At 57.8% G+C, this 19,458-nt stretch overlaps 4 protein-coding genes across 4 annotated transcripts; 3 read left to right on the forward strand and 1 right to left on the reverse strand.

Moving 5' to 3' along the window:
- Positions 1-54: 54 nt before the first annotated feature.
- BKCO1_5200081 (uncharacterized protein) lies at positions 55-3,930 on the forward strand (the record flags this gene model as incomplete). Its single annotated transcript, XM_020277100.1, has 2 exons — positions 55-541; positions 605-3,930. 2 exons carry the CDS (start codon positions 55-57, stop codon positions 3,928-3,930), a joined length of 3,813 nt encoding a protein of 1,270 aa, XP_020127371.1.
- Positions 3,931-7,274: 3,344 nt separating this feature from the next.
- Positions 7,275-10,193, forward strand: BKCO1_5200082 (glycosyltransferase family 20 protein; the record flags this gene model as incomplete). The annotated part of the gene is made up of 4 exons (XM_020277101.1): positions 7,275-7,297; positions 7,372-8,707; positions 8,772-10,098; positions 10,150-10,193. The coding sequence occupies 4 exons, from the start codon at positions 7,275-7,277 to the stop codon at positions 10,191-10,193; spliced, it is 2,730 nt and encodes a 909-aa protein (XP_020127372.1).
- An 856-nt stretch (positions 10,194-11,049) lies between these two features.
- Positions 11,050-16,533, forward strand: BKCO1_5200083 (methyl-binding domain-containing protein 4; the record flags this gene model as incomplete). The annotated part of the gene is made up of 1 exon (XM_020277102.1): positions 11,050-16,533. One exon carries the CDS (start codon positions 11,050-11,052, stop codon positions 16,531-16,533), a length of 5,484 nt encoding a protein of 1,827 aa, XP_020127373.1.
- An 842-nt stretch (positions 16,534-17,375) lies between these two features.
- Positions 17,376-19,239, reverse strand: BKCO1_5200084 (major facilitator superfamily transporter; the record flags this gene model as incomplete). Its single annotated transcript, XM_020277103.1, has 3 exons — positions 17,376-18,420; positions 18,486-18,916; positions 18,970-19,239. The coding sequence occupies 3 exons, from the start codon at positions 19,237-19,239 to the stop codon at positions 17,376-17,378; spliced, it is 1,746 nt and encodes a 581-aa protein (XP_020127374.1).
- Positions 19,240-19,458: the final 219 nt, after the last annotated feature.

A 19,458-nucleotide genomic window follows, 5' to 3' on the forward strand; every position in this document is an offset into this window, starting at 1 on the left:
CCCCGCCAGCCAGCCACCACTCGCCGCCCGCCGCCCGCCGCCCAGCCATCGCAAATGGGCAACGCGTCCTCCTCGACCGAGCGCGCTGCTGCTCCGCGCGAGGCCCATCGCCTCACCAAGCCCCGCACCTATAACCACTCGCCCTCGCCGCAGCTCGGTCCTCAGGCTGGCTCCCCCCAGCACCCAGCCCTCTCCAGCTTCGACGCCGACGACATCGTGTGGACCTCCGCCGGCTCCCTCCGCAGCAAGCAGCAGGCTCGCCAGCAGATCCGCCTGCAGCTCTTCGGTCCCCGCGACGACGCCGCCCTCGATTTCCCAGCTGCCCACGACCATGACCACGCGGTCCTAGCCGACCTCGCCAGCGACATCGACCGCCTGACTGTCCTCTCCCGATCCGTCTCCAATCCCCCCGACCCAGCCTCCCAGCCCGCCGCCGCCGCCATGTTGGAGCACGCCGAGCGCACTGTCGACGTCGAGGCCGCCATTGCCATTCTGCAGGAGCTGAAGAAGAATGCAACCCCCGACCAGCTCGTGGCCCTGCGTATGTCTCTGCGCTGACATGCACGCCTCACCCCACCAAGTGCTGACCTACCTCCAATTGCAGACAAGGCCCTGCTCCCCACCAGGGATGAGCCGCATGCCGTGGACACGACCAGCCAGCCGCCTCCCAAACTAGTCCGTCGGAGGTCAACGGCCGTGCCCGGGCTTGCTACCCGCAGCCCCGCCGATGTTCCGCCCAGAAGGGACCCGAAGCCCACTGCACGCCAGGAGAAGACCCCTCTCTGGAGCCTGGACCAACTCGGCCCCTCTCCTCCGGACCTCCCGCACGATGATCGGTCGGACCGTCGCGCCCAGACTCCCGGAGACATGGACTATGCCACCTTGACCAACACGATAGGAACCCTCATGATCACCAATGGTGCGCCGTCCCCCGCTCCGAGCATCATTTCACGCCATCTTGACCGCAGGACCTCTCTACCAGAGCTTCACCCCCAGGAAGAGTATTTTGGTCTCGAGTGCGGCCGTCCGGGCAACTCAGGAGAGCTCGCTCACATGCGCGGTCCCCTCCGTCGGTCCGACACAATTGGCCCATCTTCTGGGTATGCCGAGCTCGACGCCCAGTCCACAGAGATCCCGAGAAGAACGAGACGGTCGCGGGTGCCCAGCGAATTGATGCTCCAGCGGCCATCGACCCCAGAAGCCGGCGACGAGCACGTCGATCCTCACCCTGCAAGGAGATTGCCAAAGCACTCCGCGGATGACTACATTGCGGAACTGCAAGCTTCACCGTATGGGCAAACCCCTTTCAGCCGTGCCACTCCGTCGCCAAGGCCCCCTCAGAGTGCGAACGAAGACTTCCACGACCGGAACGACACTGAGAAATTTAGGACAGAGGCTTTGCGGATCCTTGATGGAAGTATGGCTGCCGAGCCGACCTTGAGCGAAGAGAGGACTTCGAATGAGCAGTCGTCCGCAGCGGCTGCAGGTCATGGCTTCGACCAAAGTCTTCCGCAAATCAAGCTGCAGCGCCCTGCTCAGGCTCTCCACTCCGATTCAGGATATTCATCAGGCACCAGCCTCAAAGCGATGCAGCTTTCCCAGTCGCAAGCTGGCGACTCCATGGCTCACTCCGTCTGTAGTGACGAAGCTATAGGAACAGTGCCGTCTACGCCTGAGGGACGGCAAAACGGCCAAGTCTTGGATGAATCCACCGAGGCCGCAGACGGGCGAAGTCTCTACACGATCAATGTAATGTTGGCCTCGTCCCCTCAAAGGAAAACGGAAGAGAGCATCGAGCAGAAGGCTGGAACTGAGCCGAAGCCCGAATCAAAAGCAGATATGGAGACGGAAACGAAAAGTGGTTGGAGGAAGTCCCTTAAGCGCTCCAAGTCATGGAAGCGGATGTCTTTGAAAGACCTGACTTCTCCATCTCCATCGCCAACGCCCGAGGTTCCCAGCGACATCGTTGCGAAAGAGCAGAGTCCGGAGCCGCAGACGCCCCAGCGCCATGATTCGGCGATGGAACAACATTCCGAGAAGTCGGCATCGAACGCAGCGCGGAAAAAACTGCAGAAGCGGAAGTCGACCGGCACACACCCGACTGTGCAGAGCATCAAGCCTATCGAATCGGGCAGTATCCCAAGTGTCCCCGACGACCTTGCTGCCGGTTACTCGAAGCGTATAGAGGACTCTCCAGGAATGGACCACTTGGAGCACACTTGTATCTCGCAAACCAGCTTGGTCGAGCAATCCGCCGTCTCCATTCGCTTCCCATCACCGGTACCTACCGAGGAGGCGAGTGACACCCTCTCCTCGTTGCCGAAACAGAACAGCAAGGACAAGCGTTCATCCAAACGTGTGCGCTCACCATCGCCCCTGAAGCAAGTCTTCAGCTTTCGTCGCAAATCTAAGAACATTTCTGCTTCCTGTGAAGACGCGGGCTTGGAGGCGACGCAACCCAGCCCTGACTCATTTGCGAAAGCCGCTTCGCAGGAGCCAGATGATTCCCGTACTACAGCTACTGTATCGGACTTTGGCTCCGTTACACACTCGCTTGGCGGCTCGCCCTACGATATTGCGCTGTCGTCACTACCAGTCAAGCCGCAGGTATCCGGGTCTTCAGCTGTGCAACCGCATCACCTCAGCACTGCTCTGGTCAAACCCTCAAAGAGTGGTCAGAACATGGACGATGCAACGGCATCTGAATATGCGCGCATCCGTAGCAAGTACCGGGCTGAGCAGAAACAGAAAGGCCAACAGAAGAAGCGGAGCGAAGAGGAGGCGAACGAACAGGAAGGTGTCGCCCCTCAGAGCACTAAGCCTCGTACTCGTCCTGCGAGTTACCACGACAAACAGCATCAGCAGCAGAAGAAGAAGCAACAGGAAACCCAGTTGTCCTCCCTTGTCTCCATTCCGAACTTTTCTCGTCCGCAAAGCATGATCCCCAAAACTTCGTCATCCAGCTACAACATGGACACAAGCAGCACGACCGAGCTCGACAATAAGCCGCTCCCGGCCGAACCGGAAAACCACACCAATAGATCTGCATATAGACCTTATCGCCGTGGTCTGCTGACCAAGTCTTTTTCTCAATCTCAGTCACGCCTGACGAGGGCGTCTACCTTTGACATTCGTGAGGAGAAGATCCCGGTTGAAGGGGAGGAAGGTCTTAATGAGCTTTTCAAGGCGCCACTGGAGCGCAGGCATACAGACAAGCTAGGCTCAACCGTTGGAAATTCAGAGCCATTCTCCGCAGAGGAAAAGATGGTGGTGGTTTTGGAAGATGATCTCACAGGTGCCGATGCACACAAGGCGGACGAGACAAATGAAAGACGCCACCGCGAGCTACCATGTTCGCTACGCATCCAGACACATGGCTGGGAGCAAACATCTAACTTCTGGCGAGAGCGGCGCGAGGCACAGACCCAGAGTCATGGCCAGGCCCAGCCGATGCACGGCCGCAGCATGAGCGTTCAACACCGGGGCATGCCACGAGTCCAAGACCATGCCGGCACACAGTACCTCCAACGGCCGGCTGGCAATCATCTCCACGCACGGAGCCAAAGCCAGCAAGCTATGCACTCGTACTCGCAATCTTCATCTGCCAATTCGTCGGCCCGTGCGTCCCCCAGTATTTCACCGGCATGGTCTCCAGTTCCCCATGAGATCCCTAGCCCAGTCAAACAACTTCCTTGTCCGCTCGCCGCTGTCCCCACTTCTGCACGCACCAGGAAACGCTCCAGCATCCAACGCTACTACAGCACGATGAATAAGAAAGAGACGGATCAGACGACTGCAAAGACGAGTGTAGAGAGTGTTGCAGAGGAGGCCGAAGCGAAAGAAGAGAGGCCGGCCGTGCCGCCGAAGTCGTCGATCCCGAGGAGTGCGAGGGCTAGTCAACGTGCAGGAGAACAACCCCATTTCTCATGAGTTCGGGATAGAGCTCGGGGATGTGCCCGCGCTGACAAGCCTGGCTAAGTGGGCCGTCTGAGCTGGATGCTCAACCCACCTTTTTCCATTTTCTTGGGGCCGACCATTACTATTTTTCTTCTCGAAGGATGTTCGCCCTTTGGGGTCACATGTCTTTTATCTTTACATCTCCCTTTCAGATTGGTCACTTTGCCACAGCCTAGGGGGAAAAACAAGGACACGGGAGACATAAGCGAGGACGACAGATAAGAAACAGCGAACACACGGTAATCGTCTCAAGGAGTTTGCTTGTCTTTTCTTTCTTCAATTTTGTAGTCTTGTATCTATGATGGGATGGGTATCTGAACTGGTTCGGTTGTTGTTCTCATTCGGCGTTTGGAAAGCAGTTGGGGATTGCATTTGGGAGGGGCGCAAAGAATCCTGCCAGGTCTTCCTGGATTTTGGACATTTACGGCAACTGTTGGAGACAGTTAATGACGTGCTAGGGACGTGTATAATGTATGCAACGTGCCTTTGATTGAATAGATGCCGTGGGGGATAGGTAGCGCAATACAAATAACAAGACGATAGTCCATCGAGCAATCCCTTCGCGTGCGATAGGCGTTGTTCCTTCCGGCAATCGTTGTGTATGTGGATTCAGCGAGGTGCACGCGTAGACGTCGACAGTAGTCGCCGAGACGGCACAAAGCTCGCGCGCCTGCTCGCTAATAGCAAGGAGGGAAGTCACTGGGGAGGATATCTTCCGGAAAGTCTTGCGGCCGATCTGACATTGTGACGGACGAGTGGGGGACGGTGGATTGCAGTGAGAAGAATTTGCAAGAGGTATGAATCTTAAGAGTTCGTTGCCGGGGGCGGGGTAGAAGCAGGTCGAGGATAGAAGCGTAGGCAGTGTTGGTAGAGGCGGTGATGTTTGTCGCGGCCGCGCCCTCCTGGGGTGTATCTCGAGCGGTAACGGCGTCGCCTTTGCTTATCGCGTCTGATGAAAGCATGAAGCCTGAGTGGTACTTTCGTCCTGCTTTGCACACCGGCGGCCGGCGTTGACTCTCGACTTTGATATATCTGGTTTCGATCAGGTTGCAAGAGAGGTCATCTGAGCAAGATGATCCAGATTCGCTTCACCTGGCAGGATTACGTAGATGCTACGAAGCTATATATATGTCGGTACGACCGACAAGCCAGGTACGAGCACGTGGAGGTTGCGAGGCTGGCCGGGATCGTACGCTGTTCGAGTCGATGGTGACAGGATAAGCCCAGGGGGATCCAGCCAGAGCGTTCCCATTCGTCCCAGTTGGCTAGGTGTTGGAAGCACTGTGTGATGTCAATTGAGTAACCCTAGTAATTCCGACTGATATGTCAGCGTGGCGCAGCCCCGTGTCACAGGCTGGCGAGGCAACGATTGCGCAAGAGCTGGGCGAAGAAACAGGATCCCTCTGTGTCATGTTGCTAGACATGTTGTGTCGTCCAGCGTTGCGACTGGTGATTTCATACTTCTGCCTTGAATGGATCGTCCGGATGATTGAGCTGAGGGGGGCCTTTATGTAACCCAGACCGTTGCGCGACCATACTTGAAACCTGGACGTCCTCTGACGCAGCATCTTGTGTGCCGAACCATCTTTGTTGGCTGACTGAGAGAACGAGCCCAATTCCCGACACAAGGTCACATTACGTGGACATCGAGCGAGCCACGACGCTCTCATACCTACTTTTGGACGGTTCCTTTGTTTCACAAGAGGACTCGCGGCTTGCCCTATGGAGGCGTCGCGTGGGTAGAATCCTGGCCGAACCGGAATGAGTTCTGCCGTGGTATGTACAATACTTGGCCCAGCATATCCTATTTGGGTGCAACGGGGCTGGTGGGCCATATTGTCCAGCCGAGGCTATGATATGGTCACGGCAACAGGATGGATGCTACGCTTCCGCGCGGTGGCTCGGTAGTGCCCTCTCTGCAGGGACGCCAGCGGTCAGACAGCAGTTTCCCTTAACCTTTGGCTCCTGTCGATGATTGGAATGTAGCGGTGATGGCCTGTTTTGTTCTGAAACACATTCCACCCCGGGGCTTCCAAGACTGGGCCCGTGGCACATTTGCTGGAGAGCCTTTGCACTATCACTGGCGTGCCAGGTATGTATGTATGTACCTACTGTACATACATACGTTGGTTCGCTGCCCCGCAACCAGTACTCCGAATTTTATTTGGAACGGACTGGCCATGTCCAGCCTCGCTGCTCGCTGCTCACTGCTCACTACTCACTGTGCAATGGGGAATGGCGTCCGAGATGGTGCCATCTGAGATACTTGACGGATGGCGGTGCGCAAAGCGCATTGTCTCGAATCGCACCAGATGACGGCTGCGCTTCATCGTCGATGTGCGTGCGGCCGGCTTTCCGGGATGCAGCCAAGCGCATCGACGGGCGGATGGGGCACGTGGGCTCGGACGCGAAGCTTCTCGAAAAATCGGCGGCGGCGAGGGGTGCGACGACGGCGGGGGGTCGAGAGACTGCGGTGGTGCGAGACAGAAGCGCGCGGAAACCAGGCGCACCACAACGGCAGGCGCACGTGGGCGCCGTCTCAGGCAGTCGGTGGGAATCGCATCTGCGGGGCAGGCCCGACATGCGAAAATGGCAAGCGGCTGGGAGCACGGCATGGGAAAGTCCCATCGAGAAGCGGGTGGCCGGCATGCACCCCCGTGCCTGGCGATCGCTGGGCGTCACGCTGGAGTCGGATTGCGACGGCCACCGCGCGCTGCCGTCGGCCCTGACGTGCGTGCGACGCAGTGCGTCATCTTGATGCTGCGCTGCGTCGGGCAAAGCAGGGCGCAGCGCGCGCGGCGGCCGGGCTCTGGCCGAGACTGGCTGGGGCGAGGCCTCGACCGGCCGCCGACGGGCTGCGCCTGCGAGCTGCGCAGCTGGCTGCCAGCGGGCTGACGGCCGCCGGCTGCACAGCAGCAGCAGCAGCAGCAGCAGCAGCAGTAGTAGGTAGGTGCTGCTGGCACCGGGCCGCACATCCCTGCCGCCCTGCCGCCCCAAACGTTGTTTTTAGGTAGAGAGAGGCGGGCCGCGCTCGGGCCATCCGTGACGAAAGCGAGAAGCAACGACGCCGCGCTCTTGCTTGCTCCCCAGCTGCTGGATTCCTTCCTTCTTCTCGACCTGCCCGCTCGTCCCGCCAACCGCCTCCGTCCCTTCCTCAACCCCCCAATTGCTCTTTCTTCCTGTCCCGCCCACCGCTCAGCCGCCTGCGCCCTCGCCGCCGCGCTGCCTTTCCAACTGACATCCCGCCTCCAACACCTAAGCCGCCGCTTTTCTGTCCCAACCCTCACCTGGGCCGTAGCCGCCCGCCCTCATCCACAATGCCGACTTTTGTCGTCTCGCTGTGAGTACACGCCCCGCTCTCACTTGCAGCTGCCCGCTCCCCCGCAGTTCTCACCAACTCACGCCATTCCATAGCTTCCTACCGTACACGATTGACTTTCACGAGCTGCCGTCACCAGCCAGCCGGCGCCCAAGCCCGCCGCCTCGTGCCGTGACGCGCGTGGACAGCAATCCGGACCTGGCGGAGCAGAAAGCCAGTCTTTTCGCTCAGCCCACGCCGCCTGCCACCCCGTCCGCGAGTGCAAGGCATGAGGAGTTCTTTGCTCAGGTCCAGCCAAGCGTAAACACACATTTCCCGAAGCCGCACGATCCTAGATCGCTCGTTCGCAGCGACGCCCACGTCCCTGAATGGGGCAGTGGTCTCTTCTTCAACCAGCCGCGCTCTCGCGCTGCCGCACCGCCGCCCGATGACATTTTGAAATACTCGAAACAACAGGAAGGTCTCGCTCAGCGCAAGTCACGTCGGTCGCCGAAGAGGGCAAGCATAAGCAGCATCTCCCGGAACTCCAGTGGGTCCAGACAGCGCTGGTCTTCGGGCTGGACCGTGGAACCGGCCGTCCAGGGTAACGGCGGTCTAGCGAATGCTGTCCGCGCCGCCATCACTACCGGCACCATGGAGGACGTCTTCTGGGTCGGCACCGTGGGGTTCCCCACTGACGCGCTCGATGACGGCAAGAAGGATGAGATCCATGCCAAGCTCGAGTCCGAGTACGACGCTCTTGCCGTGTGGGTCGACGACAACGACTTCGATGGCCACTACGCCCACTACTGCAAGACCATCCTCTGGCCCGTCTTCCACTACCAGATTCCCGATCACCCCAAGAGCAAGGCCTATGAAGACCATTCGTGGATCTACTATGAGCATGTCAACCAAGCCTTCGCGGACAAGATCGTGAAGAGCTACAAGCGTGGCGACATCATTTGGATCCACGACTATCACCTTCTGCTGGTCCCCGGCATGGTTCGGAAAAAGTTGCCCGACGCCCAAATTGGCTTTTTCATGCACACGGCCTTCCCGTCGTCCGAGGTCTTCCGATGCCTGGCTGTGCGCAGGCAGCTTCTGGAGGGAATGCTCGGCGCCAACCTCGTCGCCTTCCAGTCGCGCGAATACGCGCACCACTTCCTTCAGACCTGCAGTCGCATTCTTGTGGTAGAAGCTACCAACGACGGCGTCCAGTTGGAGAACCGCTTCGTCAACGTGGCTTGGCTGCCCATTGGCATTGATCCCAAAGGCCTGGAAGCTGCTCGCGAAGATCCCAGCGTCAAGGAATGGATCCAGGTCATGCAAGAGCGTTACAAGGGCAAACAGCTCATTGTCGCCCGCGACAAGCTGGATGCTGTCCGCGGTGTCCGACAGAAGTTGCTGGCTTTCGAGCTTTTCCTCAACAAGTACCCCGAGTATCGCGAGAAGGTGAGCTTGTCCCCCACACCTTGGGCACGACGTATTCAGTTGCTATTGACACGTCTCTATCAAGGTTGTCATGATTCAAGTTGCCACGTCGACGACCGAGAATTCCGAGCTGGCGATGACGGTCTCAGACATTGTGACTCGCATCGAGTCAACTCACTCGACTTTGGCGCATCAGCCGCTTGTGTTCCTGAGACAGGACATCTCCTTCTCCCAGTACCTGGCCCTGCTGTCGGTCGCTGATGCCCTGATGATCACGAGTCTTCGCGAGGGCATGAACCTTACGGCGCACGAGTACATCGCCTGTCAGGATGGTAAAGCCAGCGAGAAGAAATGCGGACCGCTGATTCTTAGCGAGTTCACGGGCAGCGCATCCATCTTCAACGGCAACGAGCTCTCTGTCAATCCTTGGGACTACCAGAAGTGTGCCGAGGCGATCAAGACTGCGCTGGAGATGGATCCGGATGAGAAGGAACGGAGATACACCAGACTCCGTAACGTGGTGATGCACCACACGGGTGAGTATTGGTGCACGACCTTGACCAAGACGCTCGCCAGAGTTCACGAGGAGCACTTCATGCGCGACACCATGTCGATTCCCCGCCTTTCAGTGCACCAGCTGTGCGAAAAATACAAGAGATCTGAACGGCGTATCTTCATCTTGGACTACGAGGGCACGCTTGCGTCGTACGGCTCGCCGACCAGCATCATCATGACCAGCCCACAGCGGGTCATCGATGCCCTGAACGAGATTCTGATGGATGACAAGAATCTTGTCTACGTCATGAGCGGCCGTACTCCAGAGGAACTCGAGCGTCTGTTCAGCCGGGTGCCTGGTCTGGGCATCATTGCCGAGAACGGATGCTTCGTGCGCGAGTTTGGCAAGGAAGGCTGGACGGCATTTGCCGACACGTCAAAGGTTGACGAATGGAAAGACAGCGTCAAGGGTATCCTTCAATACTACCTGGAGCGGGTCGAGGGCAGCTGGCTCGAGGAGCGCCACTGCTCCCTATTCTTCCACTACGACAAGGCAGACGACTTCGATGCTGCTGCCACGCAGGCGGGAGAATGCGCGACTCACATCAACGACGTTTGCGAGTCGGCCCATGTCCATGCTGTGCCAATCGACAAGAGCATCCTGATCGAGCCGCTGGACTGGAGCAAAGGTAGCGCTGCCACGCACATCTTCAACAAGCTCCACAAGAACAATCTTGACAAGGGAGCGAGCTCTCCGGCCGACTTCCTCGTGGTTGCGGGCGACGATCGCGAGGACGAGGTCATTTTCCGCTGGGCTAACAAGCTTGCTACGACGGGTGTGATTCGGGATGTGACGACCGTCAGCGTCGGCACACGGAACACGGAAGCCATGGCCACTCTGACCCAAGGCACCACTGGTGAGTTGACCATCATGCTACCCCCCACGGCGAGGATTGACGCGTCCACAGGCCTCCTATCGGTTCTCCAGAAACTAGCCAAGCTTTCAGACTGAGGCGGCTCGTGAGGTCCGACTGCACATTTCCTTCACGATTTCATTGTACGAGTACCCCCTTTGCGCAGTTGTATGCAAGCTTTGCGTCTGCAAACGTAGAAATTAGACATTCCCGAGGGAAGTGCGCGCGGTTCTCGAGGCGACGAGGGCCGCACGCGGGCACCAGCGTAAATTCCTGCTTTTTTCTGATCACGCATAACAGCAAGTGGATGTGGGGAATGCAACAGAGCACTTGGCCTTAGGCGAGCTACGACCTTATGAGGGGCTTTAGAAACGGCGTTGATTCCGAGGACCAGAGACAGACCTTGCCGAGCGTGCACGTGACTGATTTCACTATGACCCTGGCGCTTAAACGGGGCGGCGAGCTCGCCTACCTACCTAGTCGGTGCGCGCCAAGACGGGGCAGGGCACGGGCACGGACCCCGGCCGTGACGTCGCGTGTTCGCGTCCCGCGCCCGCTCTTCCATTTGCACCCGATTGACGTTTGACGGGCAGGTAGCTCCGCAACCTCTTCCTCACCGCGGCACCCCTGCGCTGTCCAAGTTCTTCCTGCGCAGCGACAGGCCATCACGCTCCGTCCGCGAACATTCCGGGCACCGCCTTCCGCGACTTCAATGCCTCGCCGCCAGCGCCCGGTCCAGTCGCAACCGCCGTCCGCTTCGTCGGTCTTGTGAGTTCTTTCACCAGCGCACGCCCCAGATTCAACTTGGCAATACCTCTTCGGTGCCGCCGCGGGCACTTCAAAGGTGAGACGTGACGCGAGGAGCACCCGGCCTTCCGTCGCACCGGCCAACACACGCTTTCACCGCGTAGTCAATTCAACGACTGCGCCGTTCACCTATTCCGCAACCTCGCCATGGCGCCGCCCCCCAGCGACGGATCCACCCACGCGAAAATGCCGTTCCGTAAACCCAGCAAGAAGAAACACGTAGACTCGTCCACGCCTGCTCACCGCCGCCCGTCGTACTCTTCGCTGTCCTTCGTCGCCAACGACGCGCCGCCCTCGCAACCCGCCCCACCGGTCACACCTTTGCAGCTCGAGCGACAGAAGCAGCAGCCCGCATCCTCTCGAACTCCGAAGCCCGCTTCGACTTCGCCCGCAATGTTGCCGCCACCATCGTTCCCTGTCAACGTGGCCGAGCCATCGAAATCGCCACTCATCCTAACCTCGCTGCACAGGCCCAGCGTGCTGCAGTATGCCCGAACTCATGAGCTGCTCCAAAAGCATGGCGGAATGTTGAAAGGTAAAGCGGCGACGGAATTTGTGGCAGACGTCCGCGCCTACGCCAAGGGCAAGGGATTGACAGATAGCGTGGCCGACGAGTGCGTGAAGGAAGCCAAAGCTGCCGTCTTCAGCCCGGCGAAGAAGGCTGTGGAGAAGAAAGTGAATTCGAAGCGTGGTGCACAGGATGGAACCTTGACACAACCCCCGGTTGTACCGAGCAAGGTCTTGAATGGAAAGGCAGAGTCTACCGCTGGTGGGAGTGACGACGAGAAGAAGTTGAAGAAGGCAAAGAAAAGAAGAAAGAAGAGGAAGAGGGAGAGGAAGAAGGAGAGGGAGAAGAAGGAAAGGAGTCCCGAAGAACCAGACGGCAACACTGCAGCGAGGGAGCCCAAGACTGACACCTCCTTGCCCGTTCAGTATGTCTCCAGTGCTGTTTCAGAGATTTCCAAAGACAAGACCGCGTCTGCGCAGAAGAAGCAGAAGAAGCAGAGGAAGAGGAAAAGGGGGTTGTCCATTGGAAACAACACCTACGATAAACAAGGGCACCACAGCGCTGTCATGAAAGATGAAACCTCGGAATCCCATGCAGCTGCGAATGCCATTACATCGGCCAAAGGAAAAAAGAAAACCAAGAAGCTGGAGTCAACACTACACGATGACCGAAAGAATCCTTCAGACCTTCCTCCAAAGAAGAAGCTCAAACGTGTCCACAAGACTCAGAGTTCATCTCAGAACAGAGACGCTCATAAGTCTAGAAGGGAAACCGAAGTGGACAAAGCGCATCAAAGGCAAAGTGCCGGCCAGAGGCTTGAAGCAAGCGCTGCGCAACCGTCAACTCTGAAGAGAAAACGGCCTTCTTCTCCCCCGGGCGGCGTCATCAGCACCAACCCGAGTTTTGGAAAGCCGCACCAATCCAATCGTGTTACGCAGCCGTCCCCAGACATTGAGAGAGCCGATGGCTCTAGCAGAGGCCGGGGTAAACCCAATTGGAAAGCTGGTTCTGGATCCGAGGCTGAGTGGAGCAGCACTTCTGTCGCTCAAACTGAAAGCGATCGACCGGTTTGCACGCCTTCCACGGAACTCAAGGATGTGTCCCCTGCCGATGAAAATGCAACCCCTCTCCACGATGCCAGTGTCAATATTGGAGAGCCAAACAGGAAGAAAGCAAGGATTCAAGAAAGTATGAAAGAACAGGATGATTCCGACAGCGCTGCTGGGTCGCTCTTATCAGCGGAGCCGGAGTCACTGAACAGTGAAATTGACGATGATGACGAAGCGACAAGTGCAGGCTCCGCACCGCTGAGATCGGAGCTTGAGTCTGGTAGACACCCTAAAGTTGGTGAACTGCCACGGGAGGATCAATCACTGGAGAAGAGAGAAAGGAAGAACATCGAAGCAGTGGAACTCGAAACCACACCGCCACCCTCCGATTCCGAAGCAGAAGACTCCGAATATGAGGCTACAAATACGAAGAAAGGCGCCGCCTCCGATAGCGGTTCTAACAGGGACACGCCAGAGCCGGAAACGGGCTCGAGTGATGAAGAGTCAATTAAAGCACATGATGACTCTCAGAAGGAGCCGAAATCGAAGCAAACGAGCCTCGCCCGACTCTCGGATCGCTCCTTCTATGAATTCATGGAATCTCAATCTTCCCCCTTCATACCCTCGATTTTGCAGCTGTTGCCCTCAATCCAAGTCAAGCCACCCATAAAGGAGTGTCTGACCAAGCTTCAAACGCTTCCGCAAGGCGATCCAGAGTCATCATCGTCTTCCTCTGAATCTGAATCGGACTCGGAGTCCACATCGTCTTCCCCTTCTGAGTCTGACTCGGACTCAGGCGTAGGTCAACCTGGCAGGAAAGCGTCGCATTCAACTAAGGCACCTTTGCGGTTGGGCAGCCATTCCGTGCAGCAGCCTAGTGTGCTGCAGTCTCACACTCAAGAGGCTTCAAGTTTATCCAAGATGAGGGAAGTACAGGAAGATACCGCGACGCCAGAGCTGGGAGACCACCGCGTGGAGCAACCTGGCCAACCGGAGGTGGCATCTGAAGGATCAGGTCGTGATATATCCAAAACACCCGAGCTTAGCTCTGCAACGCCGGCTACCAACGACCCCCGAGAAGATAAGAAAGGCAAACAACGCAAGTTGAAGGGCGTCAGGGCTGACAGCGTATCATTATTCGGCACCAGTAGCGCGGATCTGGAGGGAGACGAAGGCCTGAGCCGGAGCACCGCAGAGGAGAGATGGCGGCAAAGCGCGGCTCTTTCGTCCAACTTCAACATGCAAGAGGAACGCTCTCCACTCACAACGCGGCAAAGTCGCCGCAGAATCGCTCATTCACCGTCGGTAAGGGAGGACTCATCAGCACGTGCCGGAAAGAGCACGCGTCAGGCACTGGCGGGTGGGGGCCAGCCATTCTCGGGTTCCATCAAAAGACGGTCACAGAAGTCAGCCACACCCTTGTCAAGAAGGCCGAGTTCTACTCAACTTCCCCCTCCCGAATCCCCGAGCGAGTCTGAAGGGCTTGGTGAAAAGCCCGTTCAACCTGAAATGCCGTTGTCCTCGCCTGTCACTCGCTCGCAACTCAGGAAGAAGCGGTCCGGGTCTGATGCAAGCGCCTCACCAATCACCTCAGGCTCAAGCAGGAGAGACTCAAACGCCTCGATTGGGGACCGACCTGGGCTTAGATCGGCATCTACGGAAGATGACTCTGCCACTGGAGATACCGAACCGGTTGCTCCACCCACGAGTGAGACGCGCTCGATTGGCCGGTTCGTCTGCGTCAAAATCTTAAGGAAGCCACGGTCTGCTCGGGATGACAACATCCTGACATACGATATTCATGGTCATGATAATGAAGAGCACCCGTCACCGGACGATGGCCATCGGCAAGAGCCCCCCCTGGAAGTCAGCTCAGATGCTGGCAAGAGTGGTCGACGAGCACCAGACCACGAATATGACTCGGCAGCCGACATGGATGAAGATGGTTCGGTCGTAGACAAAGCTACGCCCCCTCGCCCCGTGTACATAGCCTCTTTCAGCCAGGTTACGGATCCAGCCAACTTCGGGGGTGTGGCACATGATGTGGATGACGACTACAGTGACAACAACGAGAGTGATTTCGACGGCCTCGGTGACGAAAATGGGACTTCGGACGCTAAGGGGCTGGAAGCCGATGACGAGCAGGAAAATGAGCACGGCTCGCCGCTCAGACCTATGAACGAGGGCGACCAGACCGATGCGATAACTGTATCAACAGATAGCCGATCTTCAGACGACGATTTGCAGTCTGAGAAAGTCCATGTAAAAGGTCCCGTAACAAGCACGCCAAGGCGGGATACAACCTCGCCGAAAGCTCCGGTCCAGTCTACAGATCGGAGTCGTCGCGGTACTTCTGAGGATTATCCGTGGATCTCTCAAGAAGGCCGTGGCGCATCAGTGAGGCTGACGAAGCCAAGCTCTCGCAGGTCTCAAGTTCCACACGTTTCTCAGTTCGCTGGCACAAGCGCCGTGCGATTGTCGTCGACCCCGCCTGGTGCAGAGATTATGGAAGGACAGTCGGATCTCGGTAGTAGAGCATCATCATACGATCACGAGCCGAAAGGATTCTTACATCCTGACGGGAACCTCTCTGCACAGAAGCGTCGCACGAGTCTGCGCTCGCCGCACTTTGCTCCGGCGCCTCATTCCCAGAGATCCAGGCGTCCACCTGCCGGCACCGTCTCTTCGTTGCCTTTCCCCTCCGTCCAAGCCTCACGTTTTGGCTTGATCCAAGAAGACCTCGCTCACGAACCCTTCAAGTTTCTCGTTGCCGTCATGTTCCTCAACAAGACCAAAGGCAGCTGCGCCATTCCAAAGTTCCGCAATTTTATCGCACAGTATCCAACGCCCGATGACCTCGCGCACGCCAATGTCCTTGACATCACCGCGATTCTACGCCCACTTGGCATGCAAAACGTGCGCGCCAACATACTCATCGAGTTCGCCAAGCGTTGGCTGCTTGATCCTCCTCGGCCCGGCAGACGCCATCGCAGCATGAATTACCCTGGAAAGGGGCTACAGAAGGACATCAGGCCCGGTGAGGTCTTGAGCGATGCCGATCCTCGCGTAGCAGCTTATGAGATTGCGCACTTGCCTGGTTGCGGCCCATACGCACTGGATAGCTGGCGTATCTTCTGCCGTGATGAGTTTAGAGGTGTGGCGTTGGACTACAACGGCGCAGGTGTGGGGGACGAGGGCTTTGAGCCTGAGTGGAAGAGGGTCAGACCAAAAGATAAGGAGCTGAGGGCCTTCCTGAGGTGGATGTGGCTGAGAGAGGGATGGGCGTGGGACCCAGAGACTGGAGAGAGAAGCCTGGCGAAGAGCGAGGAGGTACGAGCAGCAGAGGAGAGGTGGCGGTGGGATCAGGAAAGTGGAGAGGGTATATGGATTGATGGTGGGGTGGACAAGAATGAAGGAGTGACGAGTGGAGCAGCGAGATCTGGTGCTGCACTCTCTCCTTCCTTGCCCGCTCGCAGCGAGCATCACTTTCGCGGTTCCGTTGAGAGCGATGAGGACGACACAGATGGAGTGTCGAGCGCTGTCCAGCCGAATGGTGGACTACCCGAAGGAGACACCAGCAGCCAATTGGCCGCAGCTCAGCTTGCCCGCGAAGCCAGCCTCTCGCAAAGCCGCGCATTGACCCAAGTGCCCGCAACTCGACCACCTCCTCAGTCACCGTTTCCAACCAGCGTTGCTTCCGTTGTTGGCGATGGTGAGGCAACGGAAAAGGCAACGGACAGCGAAGCCAGCACTTCCACAGATGACGGTGACGCTATCAGCGACAGCGACAGCGACAGAGACGGTGACAATAGTAGTTCTTATGCCCCTCTTGCCGGCATAACGAGGATGTTTAGACAATGGGAGAGAAGAGCAAAAGGGTACCCTACTGGGGAGGTCGAGGAGACGCCGCAGCCGGAGAGTCCGGCAAAGAGGATGGCAGGAGAAGCGGCTGAGGCGAACCCGATCGAGAACAGGAGTAATGACAACAGCGAAGATGGTGACGGCGGTGAAGATATGGATGAGATGGAAGGTGTTGAGGAAGGCAGTTCCCGCCAGGCAAGTCCTGAACTTTGAGTTTGCCTTTGTCGCGTACGCACGGCTGTTACTGATTGGAGGACTGGGTCCGGATTCTGAGTGAGGAAGTCGGAATGGTCCTGAACAGTGAGGACGTCCATCGTGGAGAAGCAGGGCAGAAGACGGGATCGAGTTGCATTTCTATGTGATTGTGGGAGTGGTGCATTTCAAACGGGCGTGGTCACGGTTGAAGGCTTTGGGAGGCGTCATAAGGATAGAGCGGGACGTAAGTGTAGGACGTGGCTGGTGTTATGGGATTGGCGGTCTTCTCGGAACACTCAATTCTTCGGGATGTGCTGCTCAAGGCTATCGATACCCCCTTAGGCTCGGTCAATAAATGATTTCTCTAATACCTTTATACGCTCGGAAAGACCCTACAGTGACTTTAAGAAAGATTCCAGCTGCTACGCTGACGAGCGCAATTAGCCCTAAAGACATTAATATATCCGACTTAGGACTTATAGCTACTCGTAACGGTTCTAAATCTTCTTAAGCCAGTGACCTAAAGCTACCGGCATTGAGGGCCTGATAGCTGCACTTCTTCAAGGGCGAGAGGCTCAGGTGTAAAGACGAGTAAGGAGGCAAATAAAGCAAACAGCAAAATCGAAGCATCAGACACATAAAATGAATGTAACATACCAACGTGCGTACGCCCATTCTTTTCTATAATATCTGTAGTATGTCCATGAGGGGGCCGACTGAAATATTGATACGCTCGCGCATTAGGGAAACAAAGTTGTGTGAAATCGAACAAATCGCCACGTTGCTATCTGACAACCACCCATCAAAATCCTTCCGCACCAGAGTAGGATCTTGCACAGCTCCAAACACACTTGACTCCATCATGCGCCACCCGCTCCAGGCATGCCTTTCTTGACCTTTCTGTAATCAAACACCAGCATCGTCAAGGCGACCAACACCGAGCAGCCGGCCAGGGCGATATCAAGGGCGTAGGCATCCTTCAGGCCGTCCATATAGGCACGGACGACGCCGGTGATCTGGTCCTCGCCAAAGACGTCGCGCAGCTCAGTAGCCCCGGTGGCGATGACAAGGCCTGGATTGAGGCCGGGCACCTCGCGGGGCACGGAGCGCACGAGGCGGTTGGCGAAGAGCGACTGAGCGGCGCTGACGAAGATGGCGCCCGCGAGCGTCTGCCAGAAGAGGATGATGGCGGTGACGGAGCTGACGTCGACGGCGGGTACGATGGCCTGCGAGACAATGACGCCCACCTGGATGCCCAGCCCGCTGCCGATGCCGGCCAAGGCCTGGTAGCCGATCCAGTGCGACGAAGGCGAGCCGACGTCGAGCGTGTAGATGAGGCCACTGCCTATGGCGGCCATCACACTACCTACGGCTAGGAGCGGCAGGTAGTGGCCCGTCATGGTGATTGTGCCGCCTGAAAATATAGTGAAGAGGGCGATGCCGAGGATGTACGGGATGTTGCGCACGCCCGACTGCGCGGCGGAGACACCGGAGACTACCTGAAAGTATATGGGTAGGTAGTATAGCAAAAGCATGAAGGTGCCCGAGCCGAAGAATTGGTAGAGGGAGAGGAAGGCGATGGTCTTCTGCCTCATCAGACGCGGCACCAGTAGGGCGCGGTCATCCAGCCAGATCTCGACGGCGATGAAGATGACGATGAGCACGCCGAAGCCTACAAGCGTCCCAATGACCTCGGGGTCACTCCAGGACTTGGTGGTACCACCCCACTGGAGCGCGAGGATGAGGCAGATGAAAGCGGCAAGGAGGACGAAAGTGCCGAGAGGGTCCATCTGATAGAGCTTCTCCGAGAGAGAAGCTTCTACGGGCTTTGCGTTTTTCGGCGTTTGAAACCAGATGAGGATGATGAGGGCAGCGAGGCCACCGATGGGGAGGTTGATATAAAAACTGCTTCCGTCAGGCGGCTGATTTCGACGGTGCCACGGAAAGACAAAAGAAAGAAAGAGACTCACCACCATCGCCACGACACCTCGTCCGTGAACGCACCACCAAGGAGGGGACCAACGACACTGGCGACAGCATAGACAGCACCCAGGATGCCAGTGTAGGCAGCAGTCTGGCCAGGAGGTGCAGTGAAAGCAAGTATCGTGTAGGCACCCGCAGCGATGCCGGCCCCGCCTGCACCCGCGATCGCTCTACCTACAATTAGAGTGGTGCTGTTCTGTGCCACTCCGCAAATCAGACTGCCAAGCTCAAAGATGAAGATAGAGGCCAAGAAGCTGATCTTAAGGGGGAAGTACTTGTAAGCCTTCCCCCACGTGGACTGAAAGGCACCCAGGGTGAGGAAGAAGGCACTGCCGTACCAGCCGACCTGATCGAGGCTGCGGAACTCATCCGTGATCTTGGGGATGGCGGTGGCGACGATGGTCATGTCCAGGGCAACCTTCAAGCAATAGTCAGCAAGGGTTGGCGCAGCACGGGACCGCACGTGCGTACCAAGAAGATGCTGCAGACGACGGCGACGACGATGATGAACAGCTTCAGGCCGGTGGGGTGTTCGGCGCTGACGACGGGCTCCAGCTGCTCTCCTTGGGCGTCGGCCTCGACGTCGGAGCGGGAGGCTTTCTCGAAGACGCTTCCGGCATCTTTGTCGTCGACGAGGCTCAGGCCGCTGACGCTAGAAGGGGACGAGACGGCGCCGTTCTGCTGGCGAGCGCCAGGCACAGCCAAGGTGCTCGCCGGCTCCGGGGCTTTGATGTCCGCCATGGTGGCCACGATGCGGCGGCGATGGGCGAGGTGGGCGAAGTGGGCGAGGCGGGCGGGCGGGAAGGGGGAGGCGAGGCGTCGAGGCGAATTGATCCAGATGGGGAGCGGGTGTCCAGACGCAGGCAGCGGGAGCTATATAGCGCGAGGGTGTGACGGCAAGCCTCGTTTTGGCCCCGTCCGAGAGGTTTGGTGCGGGAGACGGTGACATGGCGAGCCATA

This window comes from Diplodia corticola (assembly GCF_001883845.1).
Source record: "Diplodia corticola strain CBS 112549 chromosome Unknown scaffold52, whole genome shotgun sequence".
NCBI classification, from domain to species: domain Eukaryota; kingdom Fungi; phylum Ascomycota; class Dothideomycetes; order Botryosphaeriales; family Botryosphaeriaceae; genus Diplodia; species Diplodia corticola.